Raw genomic sequence first — 13,459 nt, 5'->3', positions numbered from 1 at the left:
GAGAACAAATCTTTTCATTTTCACAGAAACTAATTATATTGTCGCCATAGACTACTGTTCTAGAACAGCTGACTACAACTACTACCAGTGAGATTGTAAAATGCCTGAAAGCACATTTCAGCCATTATAGCATTCTCAATATTCTGGTGGTCAACAACTGCGATCTGTTCTTAAGTGTAAAAATAAACGATGGGACAATTCAACACAATACATCCTTCTTTACATTATCCACTGCCAAATGTAAAGACTGAGGTGGAAATGAAAACCGTCAAAGGAATTAAAGAAATTAAGCAAATGCAGTACAGATTTATACAGGCAAACTACAGGTACAGAAACATACCTACTGAGGGCATAAAAAGTAAAGATTAGTAAAGTGAAGATTAATGTCACACCATACCCAAAGTTCTCTTTGAATTGCAAAAAAGCTGAAGCCAGAAGCAGTAACAGGCATGATGGATAAAATCAGATGAATAGCAGAAAACCAAATTTCATTTTGACAAGACTGCCAGACCATTGTCAGAGTTGAGCATTGGAGACCTAGTCAGGATACAAACCATCTTCCTCTCAGCAAGAGTCAGCCTACATGGCAACTTGGGACCTACATACAGCAGTTTTCACCTCAGTCGTATGTAGTTTAAGTGAACAGCTAGATAAACCAATGCAACTTTAGGGACATGTGCACAAGTGGAGAAGCTGTTCCTCAATTTTAGGTGCTTCATAGGAAGTGGTGAACTCACCTTCTTGCACACCGCAGTTCAACTATCAATCCTGAGTTCTATAGATCCTAACAATGGAAATGGAAGATCAGGTACAATGGCAAGTCAAATACCATGGGAACAACATTCCCCAAGGGAGGAAAATCACTCAGATATTAGCCAATGATAGTGCGCGCACACACACAACATTAACAGATTGGTATAATTTAAAGACATTAGGTAGAAACCTACAAGGTCTTCAATGATGCCGTTATGGGGAGAAATATACAGAATAATGTGAGAAGTACTGTGAGGCCCATCTCAACACTAAACAACTCACTGGATATTTTAACTGCGTTCTGGGTGTTGAGGTGAGATTGTCATTGGTTAATGGTTAGTTATCTTTTAAGAAAGATTATTGCTTGTTAACGACCTTGTAAACGGCACATCTCATCTCATTAATCTGCACCTTTTTATTAGACTGGCACGAGCAAGCCAGATGGTGACAATTCTAGACATGGAAATCCGTGTGGGCGCTCAGCTCACTGCTCACTCTAAAGTACCTCCATATTAGTCACCAACATCTCAGTACATGCTTCATAGACACCAGCCACAGATATTGGCATCTGCACCAGCTTCAAAAACCCTCATGCCATATCTCCAATCCACATACAGTATGCTTCTGCACTTCAATCCTCCACCTTGGGGCGCCATGGTAACTATCATTATAATGCTTCAGCAAAGACACTTTGCACTCAAGACATGCACTCAGCTCATGGAGTGGACCAGGTTGCATTGCTGGGCTATTTCTTATTATCTTCGCATTCACTCACTTGGAGCCCACCTGGGCATCCCTACTTTCTTTTGTCTTGCCTTTTTTTTAAACCTTGGTCCTCTGACAAGGATATCAGGTTCATAGTACAGCTGCATTGCCATGCCATTCAGTGCAGACACAAAGCCATAAAATTTGTTATGGTTGTGAGCAGTCCACAGTCTCTTCAGTCAGGGGGGTCCTACACAATAAGTCAAGGGCGATCTCTGATACCAGTTCAGGGCTTGGATACTGCCATTTGAGGCAGTCAGGAAAGGATTCTCTTTTTGTAATGAGCAAAGAGCTGAGTGTCAGGCAGACACCATCTCCCTGGCCCTATACTCCTCCCTGGAACATCTGGATAACACGGATACCTACATCAGACTATTTATTGACTTTAGTTCCACCATCAACAGGGGCAGCACAGTGGCTCAGTGGTTAACACTGCTGCCTCACAGCACCAGGGACCCGGGTTTGATTCCACCCTCAAGTGACTGTCTGTGTGGAGTTTGGACATTCTCCCCGTCTGGATGGGTTTCCGCCAGGTGCTCCGGTTTTCTCCCACAGTCCAAAGATGTGCAGGCTAGATCGATTGGGCAATTTAACGTGACCATAGTGTTCAGGGATATGTAGATAGGTGGTTTACAGGGAAAGGATAGGGGGATGGGTCTGGGTGGGATGCTCTGCGGTTCGGTGTGGACTTGTTGGGCTTAATGGCCTGTTTCCACACTGTAGGGATTCTATGACTCTATGATAATTCCAACCAAACTCTGCTTCCCCCCTCTGCAACTGGGTCATTGACTTCCTGACCCACAGACTGCAATCAGTAAGGATAGGTGACAACATCCTCCTCCACAATAATCGTCAACACCAGGGTCCTGCAAGGCTGCGTACTCAGCCCCTTATTATACTCCTCGTACGCATGACTGTGGCCAAATTCAGCTCTAAAATCATTTACAAATTTGCTGATGACACCATTGTAGTGGGTTGGATCTCAAACAACGATGAGACAGAATATAGCAAAGAGATAGACAGCTTAATGGCATGGTGTAAAGACAACAATCTCTCCTTCAATGTCGGAAAAATGAAGGAGCTGGTCATCGACTTCAGGAAGTGAAGTGCAGGACATGCACCTGACTGTATCAATGGTGCTGAGATGGAGCTGATTGAGAGCTTTGATTTCCAAGGAGTAAATGTCACCAACAATCTATCCCGGTCCATCCATGTTGATTCTACAATAACGAAGGCACATCAACACCTCTACTTCCTCAGAAGGCTAAGGAAATCTGGCATGTCCACAATGATTCTTAACAATTTTTATAGATGCACCATAGAAAGCATCCAATTCAGATGAATCACAAATTGGTATGACAACTGCTCTGCCCAAGACTGCAAGAAATTACAGAGAGTTGTGAATGCAGCCCAGTCCCTCACAAAATCCAGCCTTCCTTCTACTGACTCCATCTACACTTCCTATTGCCTCAGGACAGCACCCAATGTAATCAAAGACTCCTCCCATGCAGGTTATACTCTCTTTAAGAATACTCAGATTTAAGAATAGCTTCTTCCCTGCTGTTTTCAAACTTATGAACGAACCTCTCAAATATGAGAGTTGATCTTTCTCTGCACATTTTCTGTAGCTCTAACACTATATTCTGCATTCTATTCTATTACCCTGATAGGCCTTCCTGGCCTCTGGTCGACTTCCATCCTCCGATGACTCCCAGCCTCCGATGACTCTTGGCCTCAGTGCAGACACGAGGCGTCCTCTTGGCTTGGCGTAGCAGCCTCCCAGCCTTGTGTAGTGGCCCTCCAGCATGGTGTGGTGGCCTCCTGGTGTGGTGTGGTGTGGCGTGGCAGAAATCCAGCCTGGCGTTGCATTCTCTCGGCCTGGCATGGCGGTCCTACATTGGTATGTGGCAGTCTCTTGGCCTGGCATGGCCTCTGCATGGTCTCCTGGTCTCGAAGTGATTCCAGAGCGATCTCCCAGCCTCATGCACCTTGAGGTGAATCTCGCCGCAGTCAGGAGCCAAGGCCCAGTACGGACTGGAGGCTAGGTGCCAACGTGGTCTGAGTTGGAAGACCATTGTTCTGAACTTTTATTTCTACAGTGCTGGAATTTTTATTTCTCTATTTTCTACGATCTTGTAACTGAAGAAGTGCTGTAAGTGTCACATTTGAGTACACGTGACAAGAAAGCTAATTCTAATTCTGATATACTTATGTACGGTTTGAATTGTCTGGCTAGCACACAAAACAATACTTTTCACTCTATCTTGGTATATGAGATAACAATAAATCAAATCATTCCCTTTCTTGACTTTTCTGCCCCACTGTGTGAAAAAAGTGAGTCATCTATCTCAGATTAATGAACAGGTTTTCGTAAAAGTTTTACAGATTCTGACAGTTTTGTGAACTATTTATAAATGCACCAGTCTTTCTTGAGTATGTGAGCTTTATTTCTTTCTTTGTATACTGTGCCTTCTGGCCTTTTCTCTTTTGAATTCTTGCAGCATCTCACCATTTAGATAATGTGTTTCTTATTTATTTTTCCTGCCAAAATTAACAATTTCACAACTTACCTCATTTTTCTCCATTTGCCAAACTTTTACCCACTTACTTAACCTATTTGTATCTGTTTGTCGACTCCTTATGGCCTCTTCACAGATCATTCTCTGACCTGTCTTTGTGTCATCAATAGTATCAATAGTGGCAACCATATCTTCCATCCCTTCGTTTGTAAAAAAACTACAAATATCTGAGGTCACAACTTTAATCTCTGTGGTACACCACTCACTAAATCTTGCCAAACTGAAAAAGACCTAATATGTCCATTCTCTGCTGCCAGTTAGCCAGCTAATCTTCTATTCTATCCATGCCAATATGCTACCCAACACCATGACTTATATTTTCCACAATAACCTTTGATATGGCACCTAGATTCATTCAATCCCTACAGTGTGGAAGGAGGCCATTTGACTATTGAGTCCACACCAACCCTCTGAAGAGCATCTCATCCAGACCCAGCCCCCAGCTCACTATATCCCCTAATGTCACATCTACCCTGGCTAATCCACCTAGCCTACACATGCCTGAACACTGAACAATTTCAGCATGGCCAATCCACCTAACCTGCGCATCTTTGGAATGTAGGAGAACACCAGAGCATCCGGAGGAAACTGACACAAACATGAGAATATGCAAGGTGCACACAGTCGCCCAAGGCTGGAATTAAACTTGTGCCCTTGGCACTGTGATGCAGAAATGCTAACAACTGAGCCACTGTACTGCCCCAATCAAACCTGATTAAATGCGTTCTGGAAATCTAAGTACATTAAACTCACTGTTCCCCTTTATCCACAGCGCATTACTTCTAATAGATTGGTCAAACATGAATGCCACTTCACAAAACCATATTGATTCTATCTGATTACCTTGTAGTTATCTAAGTGTTCTGCAATAACTTCTTTTATAACAGAATATAACATTTTCCTTTTGATAAATTTTACCCGACTGGTTTTAGCTTGCTGCATTCCACCTCCCTTTTCCATTAAGTAGCTACATTTGCTATCTTTCAAAGGAATAGGACTGTCCCCAAATCAAGGGAGTTTGGGAAAATTAAAACCAATGCACCAACTATCTCACTAAGTTGCTTCTTTTAAGATCCTAGGATGAAGTCCATCAGGATCTGAGCAATTCTTAACCTGAAGCTCCAACAATTTACTCAGCACCACTTCTCTGGTCATTATGATTTTCTGGAGTTCCTCCACCACCACCCCACCCCACTTTCATTTTCTGATTAGTAGATGCTTCTATTACATTTCTATTAATGTTACTGGATCCTCCCTCTCACTGCAAATTCTTCTCCAGTCCTGAGCAGATGTCCAGAACCCTGACACGGCTGTCTGGATTCATGCTCTGTGCTGTGAAGAACAGTGTCAATCCCTCAGACTATTATGTCCTGACTACCATTACATTCCTTTTCCTCTACATGAACAGCTTCCTGTACTACAGTACAATGGTCACTTAGTTCATCCGTCCTGCTACTCATATCCAGTCAAACTGGAAGAACATCAAACATTTTGGACAATTGCAAAGATTAAAGCTCCAGCGTTCCTAGCTGCCTGGGTCCTCCTTACTGCCTCAATCACAATCATACTCTCCTGTATCTGGACACTGGATAAATCAAATGGCCCAAATCCTAAGAAGTGTGACTGCATCTGTGTACAAACAGTTCAGATAACATGCCCCTCCGTGACAGGTCACATTTTCCTTGGTTAAGCCTCCAACTCATAAACTCTTAGCTCAAGTTGCTCAAACTTCAAACACTTACTGCACACATGCAGTATTATAGTTATTTAGGAGTCAGAGCAGGTTTTAAATCTCTACTTGTTTCTGGATAACTATCCAGCTAAGTGAGTCAGATTCCTTAGGAGTCTCTAACTCTAACATTGAGGTGTTGACTTTTTCAAGTGTTCCAAGTGCAGGGTAATTTCCTGTTGGATGTTTAAATCTCCCAGGCAATTCCCAGGTGGTCAGTGTTCCAGACATCTGAGGGATCCTGTAGTGCATCTTCTAGAATATGTTGCTGCAATCGCTATCTTCAAATCATAAGATCTGTGTCTGGATCAACGACTTACTGTGCATGTACCATTACGGTAACAGACTGGGGGCAGGTTCAAAGTGAAAATATCATCTTGGGAGGATACCACTAATGTGTAAAGGTAAAGTTATCATGGTCTTTCAATACTATACAGCTGCCCTCTCATTAGAGAGACATGGCTGGTGCTTGTTTAACCTGAGGGTCGCCATGCCTCAGGCGAGGGGAGAGGTTGAAAAGAAGCATCCTTCATAGTAACCACAGCCAGTGTGAGAACTGAACCCATGCTGTTGCTGTCATTCTGGACTGCAAACTTGCTATCAAGCCAACTTAGCTAACCAAACCCCTTTGTACGAATGTATACAGGGGACTCCCTAAAGAGGTACCTACCTTTCCTAACTACCTTTAGCCCATGCAGTGAAACCTGCTGTACCAACTATCTTCCTTTTTAATCTACTAGTTCAGGGATGTTATTACACACCTCTGGAAGGGGTGGAATTTGAGCCTAGGCCTCCTGACTCCAAGATAGGGGCATCACCACAGTACCACAAGAACCCATACCACATATGTTTTAGCAGCAGAGGTGTGATCCATGCCTTAAGTGGTTATTAACTGTCCAAACATACTATGCACTCAAGTCTTCTGGTAACAGCTACCCTGCATGTAACAGTGTTTGCAGATCATGCATTGGCTTGTTAGCTATCTCAGAATTCAATGAACCACAGTGGAAGCACATAATTCTCAATTTCAGAGGGCTGCTTAGAAATTAGAAAATTGTTGATGTAGAAATGGATCATAGAATCTTTACATTATAACTGGTAACAGGTAGAAGCATCAAGTGCCAGAAAAGTATACCAGTGGCAAGAAAATGATCTGAAAACCTAGGGCCAGATACTTTTAACATTCATCTGTAAATAAGTGAGTTATTATATTTCACATAACAGAGCAGAGGTAATTTGTCATGATTAATTAAAGATTTTAGTCATTAGTGCAATGATTTAGTAACATGGGACAGATTAAAAAAAAACCTAACCTACTATCTATTGTAGGTGTACCTTGCATTTAAGAGATTTTGCCTTGAAAGACTCCATGTGTTGCATGTGTAAAATGTTGCAACTTTGCCTAGCTGCCAGTCTACTCTAGGTTTGCAGGCTGTACATACAGAAATCAGTTTACTGTAATACCTACTTCATAATTTTTTATATATGTTTTAATGTTTAAAATAAACTAACCCAGCAATGATTATTAGACCATTGTTATTAACATGATATGGTCAACGGTGGTAGAGAACATTGTGTTGCTGAGGTCTATCATGATTGAACAGTCAGCAAACAAGTTAGTCTACAGATAGGACACAAGTCAACAGTGTTACATTGTGCTACAGTGCAAGAGACAATCATCAATGCATTTACTTATGATGGCATTGAAGAATGTCAAAAACGCAGCTTGCTTGTAAACAGACAAATCCTTATCGAGAGGCTAGGTTAACTCACGTGGGAAAGGCAAGTGATCAATATGTGTGCCATATTGATAGCAAACAATGATAATAGCATATTGTCAGATGTCCACAAAATTCCCAAATTTAAATTGGGACACTGCATACCACCGAGTAGAATTCAATATTTTTAATCAATATTCTAGATTTGGGAGTGTTCAATGCAGAAACATTGGGAACAAAGGTTTACATGGACTTAACAAATTAGCATTATGAGCCAAAGGAGTAAAAGATCTCTAAAAGATTTGGATCACATTGAAAGACCAATTTAGTGTCAGGTGAAACTTTGTATTCATTGACTAGAATTCATGTAATTTAGACAGAAGTCTATAGAATTCATAAACCACGTTGTGAGCAAATACAGAGAAAAGAGCTCATTTTGTGACTTTTCAAGAGAGGAACTAACAAATTGAATTGATAAATTGGGATCCCATTCAAACCCATGAAGTTTTCAAGAAATATTTGCTAGACAAACTAAAGATTTATCATCTCAGAGGTACTGAAGGATTCATGTGTGGATAAAGTGATCTTTGTAGGTCAACAAAGCTTACAGGTCATAAGTACAACTGCAATAAACATAAAAGAAGAATAGAACACTTGAATTTTCTCTGAATTCATGAAGCTAATAATTCAGCTTTTTAGAAAGAAAAATGAAAATTGGAATAGAAAAGGCTGCATAACTGACTCATAATAGATCCAAAGTTGAGAATACCATTGTGAGAATGCTGGTATCTTTAGGGGACACCTCCATTTAGCTCATAAATATGACTGAACAGCTGAAAAAGAAATAAAAAAGACCAGGATGGACTACAAGCTCTGTACAAACAATCCAATGAAAAGATTGCCTGTTTTCCAAAAAGTCTTGAGCAACATAGAACAGATCAGGCTCAGCAGGAGCAGCTAAAGAAATGTTGGTTTGAGCTCCAAGCAATGCTGTAGAAAATGACAGACCTGTAAAAACAGATGGAAATGCAAAGTGCTCATAACAAGGAGCTGCAAATCATTCATGACATAACCCTTTGAGAAATAAATGTTAATAATTAGATTCTTGAGAAAGAGCTCAAGCAGGGTATAAAGGAAACCAAACAATCATTGAAGAAGCAAGAAGAAGCGGTCCAGACTCAGAGGAAACAAAAAGGAAAAAAAAAGTTGAAGAAGCTGTATAGTTATTACCGCAAGTTATGAACAAAAAAAAACGTGCCTAACAGAAAGCTACCAGTTTGATGGAATTTTAAAAAATGCAGGGTGTAAAATCAGAAACTTCAAAATGAGCTGGAAACTATTATGGAACAAAACAGTAAATGTTAAGAAGAATTAAATCACTTGAAACTGCTTGAGGAACTAGATCAGTCAGTAGCTAATCAGGAACAGAAGTTGGAATTGTTGGTTGGTTCACCGAGCTGATTGGTTTTCGTGCAAACATTTCGTCTCCCTTCTAGGTGACATCTTCAGTGCTGTCTAGCCTCTGTTGAAGCACTGTTGTTCTGTTCTGCCCTGAATTTATATGATCCAGTCTGTCATAGTGGGTAGTCTTGTTTCTGATTTGTACCACAGTAGTATGTGGATGGGGTCAATTTCAGCCTGTTTGTTTATTGCACCGGTGGTTGAAAACCAGACCTCCAGGAATTCTTGTGTTTGTCTTTGATTTGCTTGTCCTACTACTGTAACTGTGTCCCAGTTAAAGTGATGCTCTTCTATGTTGGAGTGTATTGAAACAAGGGAGAGTTGATTGTGCTGTTTTGCTGCCAGTTGGTGCTCATATATCCTGGTGATGAGTTTCCTGCCCGTATGTCCTATGTAGTGTTTCTTGCAGTTGCTGCATGGTATTTTGTATATCACATTTGTCCTGCTCATTGTGAGTAAGGGGTCTTTTGTCTTTGAGAGTAATTGGCAGTTGGTTCGTGTGCCGACATAGAAGGACATCAGTTTAATTGGGACAAAGTTACAGTTTTAGAACCAGCAAAATGAAGACAAGCACAAGAATTTCTGGAGGCCTGGTTTCCAACCACCTGTGTGATAAAATGCTGAAACAGACCCCAACTACATACTACTACGGTACAAAATCTGAAATCTGAAACAAGGCTACCCACCATGACAGACTGGACCATATAAATTCAGGGTGAGACAGAACAACAGCGCTTCAATGGAGGCTAGACAGCACTGACGATGTCACCTGGAAGGGAGATGAAATGTTTGCATGAAAACCAGTCAGCTCAGCGAACCAACCAACAACTTCAACCACAACCTGAGCTACAGATCTTCATTAAACCATTAAAGGAACAGAAGCTGGCTATTATGCATCAGGATAAGCACCTGCATTAAGTTTATGAAAGAAAAATTGACAAAAGAAACAGGAACAATAGGCAATATCACTGTTGACTGTGGAAATCAACAGCACCCCAAAATCACCATCACACAATCTGGGCATATCAACAACTACTTATACAGGCTCAATAGCTCACTTGTGAATTTTATGTTTTGTTTTCAAAAAAAATCACTGAAGGGATGTGGGCATCACTTGCAGGACCAGCACTTATTGCTCATCGCTAGTTGCCTTTGAGGTGGTGGTGATGAGCTGCTTTCTTGAACTGCTGCAGCATATGATACACCAACAATGTTGTTAGGGAGGAAGTTATAGGATTTTGATCCAGCGATACTGAAGGAACAACAATACATTTCCAAGTCAGGACGGTTCGGCTTGGACAGAACTCTGCAAGTGGTAGTGTTCTCATGTATCTGCTACCCTCTTCCTTCCAGGTGGAAGTGGTTATGGCTTTAGAAGGTGCTACCTAAATAGCTTTGGTGAACTTCTGCAGTGCATCTTGTGGAGCATCTACTATATATTTACTCAGCATAGGTTGTGGAAGGAGAGGCTGTTTGTGGACGCAGTGCCACTCAAGTGGACTGCTTTGTCTTGGATGGTGTCAATTGTAAATAGTTAAATGTTGTTTTGCAAAGGAGGGGAATGTTGTATGTGTACATTGCCTTTGAGGATTCCATTTGCTGTGTGCATGCAATGTTGTTATCCCTCCTGGCTGTTAGACTGCTTTGGGTTTGCAAGCTGCCTTCACAGAAATCAGTGCTTTTTTTTGTAATATCTGCTTATAACTTGTAATGAGGCTTAATGTGTCAAAAAAAAGTTAATCAATCTCTGATGAGCAAATGATTATTTTGTCATTATCATTAACATAACACTGTCCACCAATTAAAAGTGATGCAAGTGGAAACAGGAAGAATTATATTGCAAACAGCTCTGTATGTATATCAATGATCTACTGATAAAAAAATTATCGAATTCAATATTGTACTGTACAGGAATGCTCCAAATTTTGAGTAAAAATTATGCTATTATATTAATTGTAAAATTGGGTCTTGACATAAATCGGGGAATTCTATAAATCAGTAGATCTGTATCTATAAATATGTTAATGTTTAATATGTTTGTATCAAATTCCTCCATCACCACTTAAATGGATACATTAATCAATTGGAAGTAAATAAGTTAATTACTTAAAATAGCAGAACAAGTAAAACAAAGTAGTAACAAGAAAAGTGCATTATACATTGTATTATTTAAGCTACAGCCATTTCTGATCTAATATTGCATAGACTACAGAATTTTCACTGACTAAACGCACCTGAAAATAGTTGTAGTTAGGATAAGAAGAAGTGTTTGTGTTAGGACAACCTGTCATTGGATCCAGATGGGAGTTAGGAGGACAGCATTGCAAGACAGCTAGAAAAAGAAAACCCAGATCAGTAAAGTGCTCTAAAAATATCATGTGACAGTTTTCATAAGAGTATAATTCAACAAGCGAAACTTTAAGAAGTTAAATAAAGGTTATTTTCATAGATCATAATGAAAAAATTGTGGGCACAGAAGTAATTTGTGAAACAATTTAATAGACATTGATAGAAACATTGCATTAACATGCTGATATTCACATGCTCGTATTGGGGACTACAGGAGAATGCCACGATAATACCCAAAGAAGTTGGCCATTTCTGCAAAGAATTAGAGATTCTGGTAGGATATGGCACTAAGAAGTTGTAACATGTATATATTCGTACACAATAATCCATCCAATGTGCAAGAAAACTAAGCATTTAATGACAATTTATCATCTGCTCAAATGTTTCCTTTCACCCATTCTTGGGTGGCAAGCTACTATCTTAACCTAATGTAATCGATGTGCCGATGATACTCTAGCAACACTGTTATGCAGGGGTTCTACAGAATTTTCAGTCTGCAAGGATGAAGCATTGACAACACATTTCCAAATAAGGAATGCATATAACTTAAAGGGGAAGGTGTAGTTGCTGGTATTCACATATGGTTGCTGTTCATGTTCTTCTAAGTTAGTTTAGGATTTTGGGAGGTAGTACTGTGAAGTTTTGGTGAGTTGCTGCAGTGTATCTTATAGATGAAAGATATACACATTGTAAGTTAATGATGAATGAATGAATAAATGGTTAAGACAACATATGGAATGTCAATTAAGTAGTTTACTTTGTCCTGGATGGTTGAGTTTTTTGAAATTGATTGAAGATACACTTCATCCAGGCATTATACTTTGCAGATAGTAGAAAGACAGCAGCGAGTCAAGAGATTTATCACTCATCATCGAATGCCAAGTCTCTGACCTGGTATTTCAGTCACAGATTCTAAGTAACTGGTCCAATAAATTTCATATCAATGTGACCCCAAGGATATAATAGTGAGAGAATTATATTATAATTATGCCATGGAATATCAGTTAGATTCTCATTTCTCAAGACGGGTCACTGGACTCAAATTGTTAACTCTGCTTTCTCTCCACAGAAACTGCTAGATCTGCTGAGTTTCTCCAGCATTTTTTTGGTTTTGCTTCAGATCTTCAGTATCAACAGTTTGATGTTTTATTTTTGTGGTTAGATTCTCACTTGTTTAAGATAGTTTTTGCCTAGCACTTCTGTAGCACAGATGTTATCTATCACGTATTTAGTCAAGCCTAATTGTTGTTCCAGGATTTGTAGCAAACAAACAATGACTCTTCACTATCTAAGAAGTTGCAAGTTGAACATTGTTCACTGATGATTGCACATTCTCACCTTTGAGCTTATGATAGAAAGAAAGCTCTTGATGAAGGATTTGAAAATAATTGGGCCTTAGAAACTACTTTGACAGACTCTTGGGTTTGAGAAAACTGACCACCAATAAAGACAAGCATCTTCCTCTGTGCTAAATATGATTTAAGCATTAGATAAATATCCTCGATTCCTATTTGCTTCAGTTTTCCCAGGGCTTCTTGGCCCAATCATACCTTGATGTCAAGGATAGCCACTCTCACCTCACCTCTGGAATTTAGCTCATTTGTACATGTTTGGACCAAGGTTGAAATAAAGTCTGGAGCTGAATAGCCCTGGCAGTAATCAAAGGGATCATCAATGAACTGGTAATTGGCAAGTGCCACTTGATATTTTTGATGCCACTTTCCATCACTTTGCTGATGATTGACATTGGACAGGTGGAATAGAATTTGGATTAGATTTGTCCTGATTTTTGTGCAAAGCACACAATACACATTTTTATTTTTTAATAAAAGTGAAGTACCATGTATGCTGGAGATTGGAAGTAGAAGCAGAAAGTCCTGGAGAAACTTCAGCAGTTCTGGCATAGAAAGAGAAAAGAGTTAACATTTTGAGTCCAATTTGAGTCTTCTTCAGAACAAAAGCAGTCTGAAGAAGAATCATACTGAACTCAAAATATTAACTCTGTTCCTCAACAGATACTGCCAGACTTAACACAGTGTGGAGCTGGAGGAACATAGCAGGCCAGGCAGCATCAGAGGAACAGGAAATCTGACATTTCGGGTCAG

General features: G+C 40.0%; 1 protein-coding gene across 1 annotated transcript in view; it reads right to left on the bottom strand.

Annotated features, from left to right (window-relative positions):
* hsf5 (heat shock transcription factor family member 5) overlaps positions 1-13,459 on the bottom strand; it is a 106,724-nt gene that overhangs the window by 63,326 nt on the left and 29,939 nt on the right. Inside the window, exon 3 of the mRNA XM_048612376.1 lies at positions 11,240-11,337. Coding sequence (XP_048468333.1) covers positions 11,240-11,337 — 98 coding nt within the window. The remainder of the gene's footprint in view (positions 1-11,239; positions 11,338-13,459) is intronic.

The sequence above is a fragment of the Rhincodon typus genome, chromosome 26 (genome assembly GCF_021869965.1).
Source record: "Rhincodon typus isolate 14 chromosome 26, sRhiTyp1.1, whole genome shotgun sequence".
In the NCBI taxonomy this organism is placed as follows: Eukaryota; Metazoa; Chordata; class Chondrichthyes; order Orectolobiformes; family Rhincodontidae; genus Rhincodon; species Rhincodon typus.
Note: the sequence above shows the minus strand (reverse complement) of the source record. Positions and strands in the feature narration are given on the sequence as shown.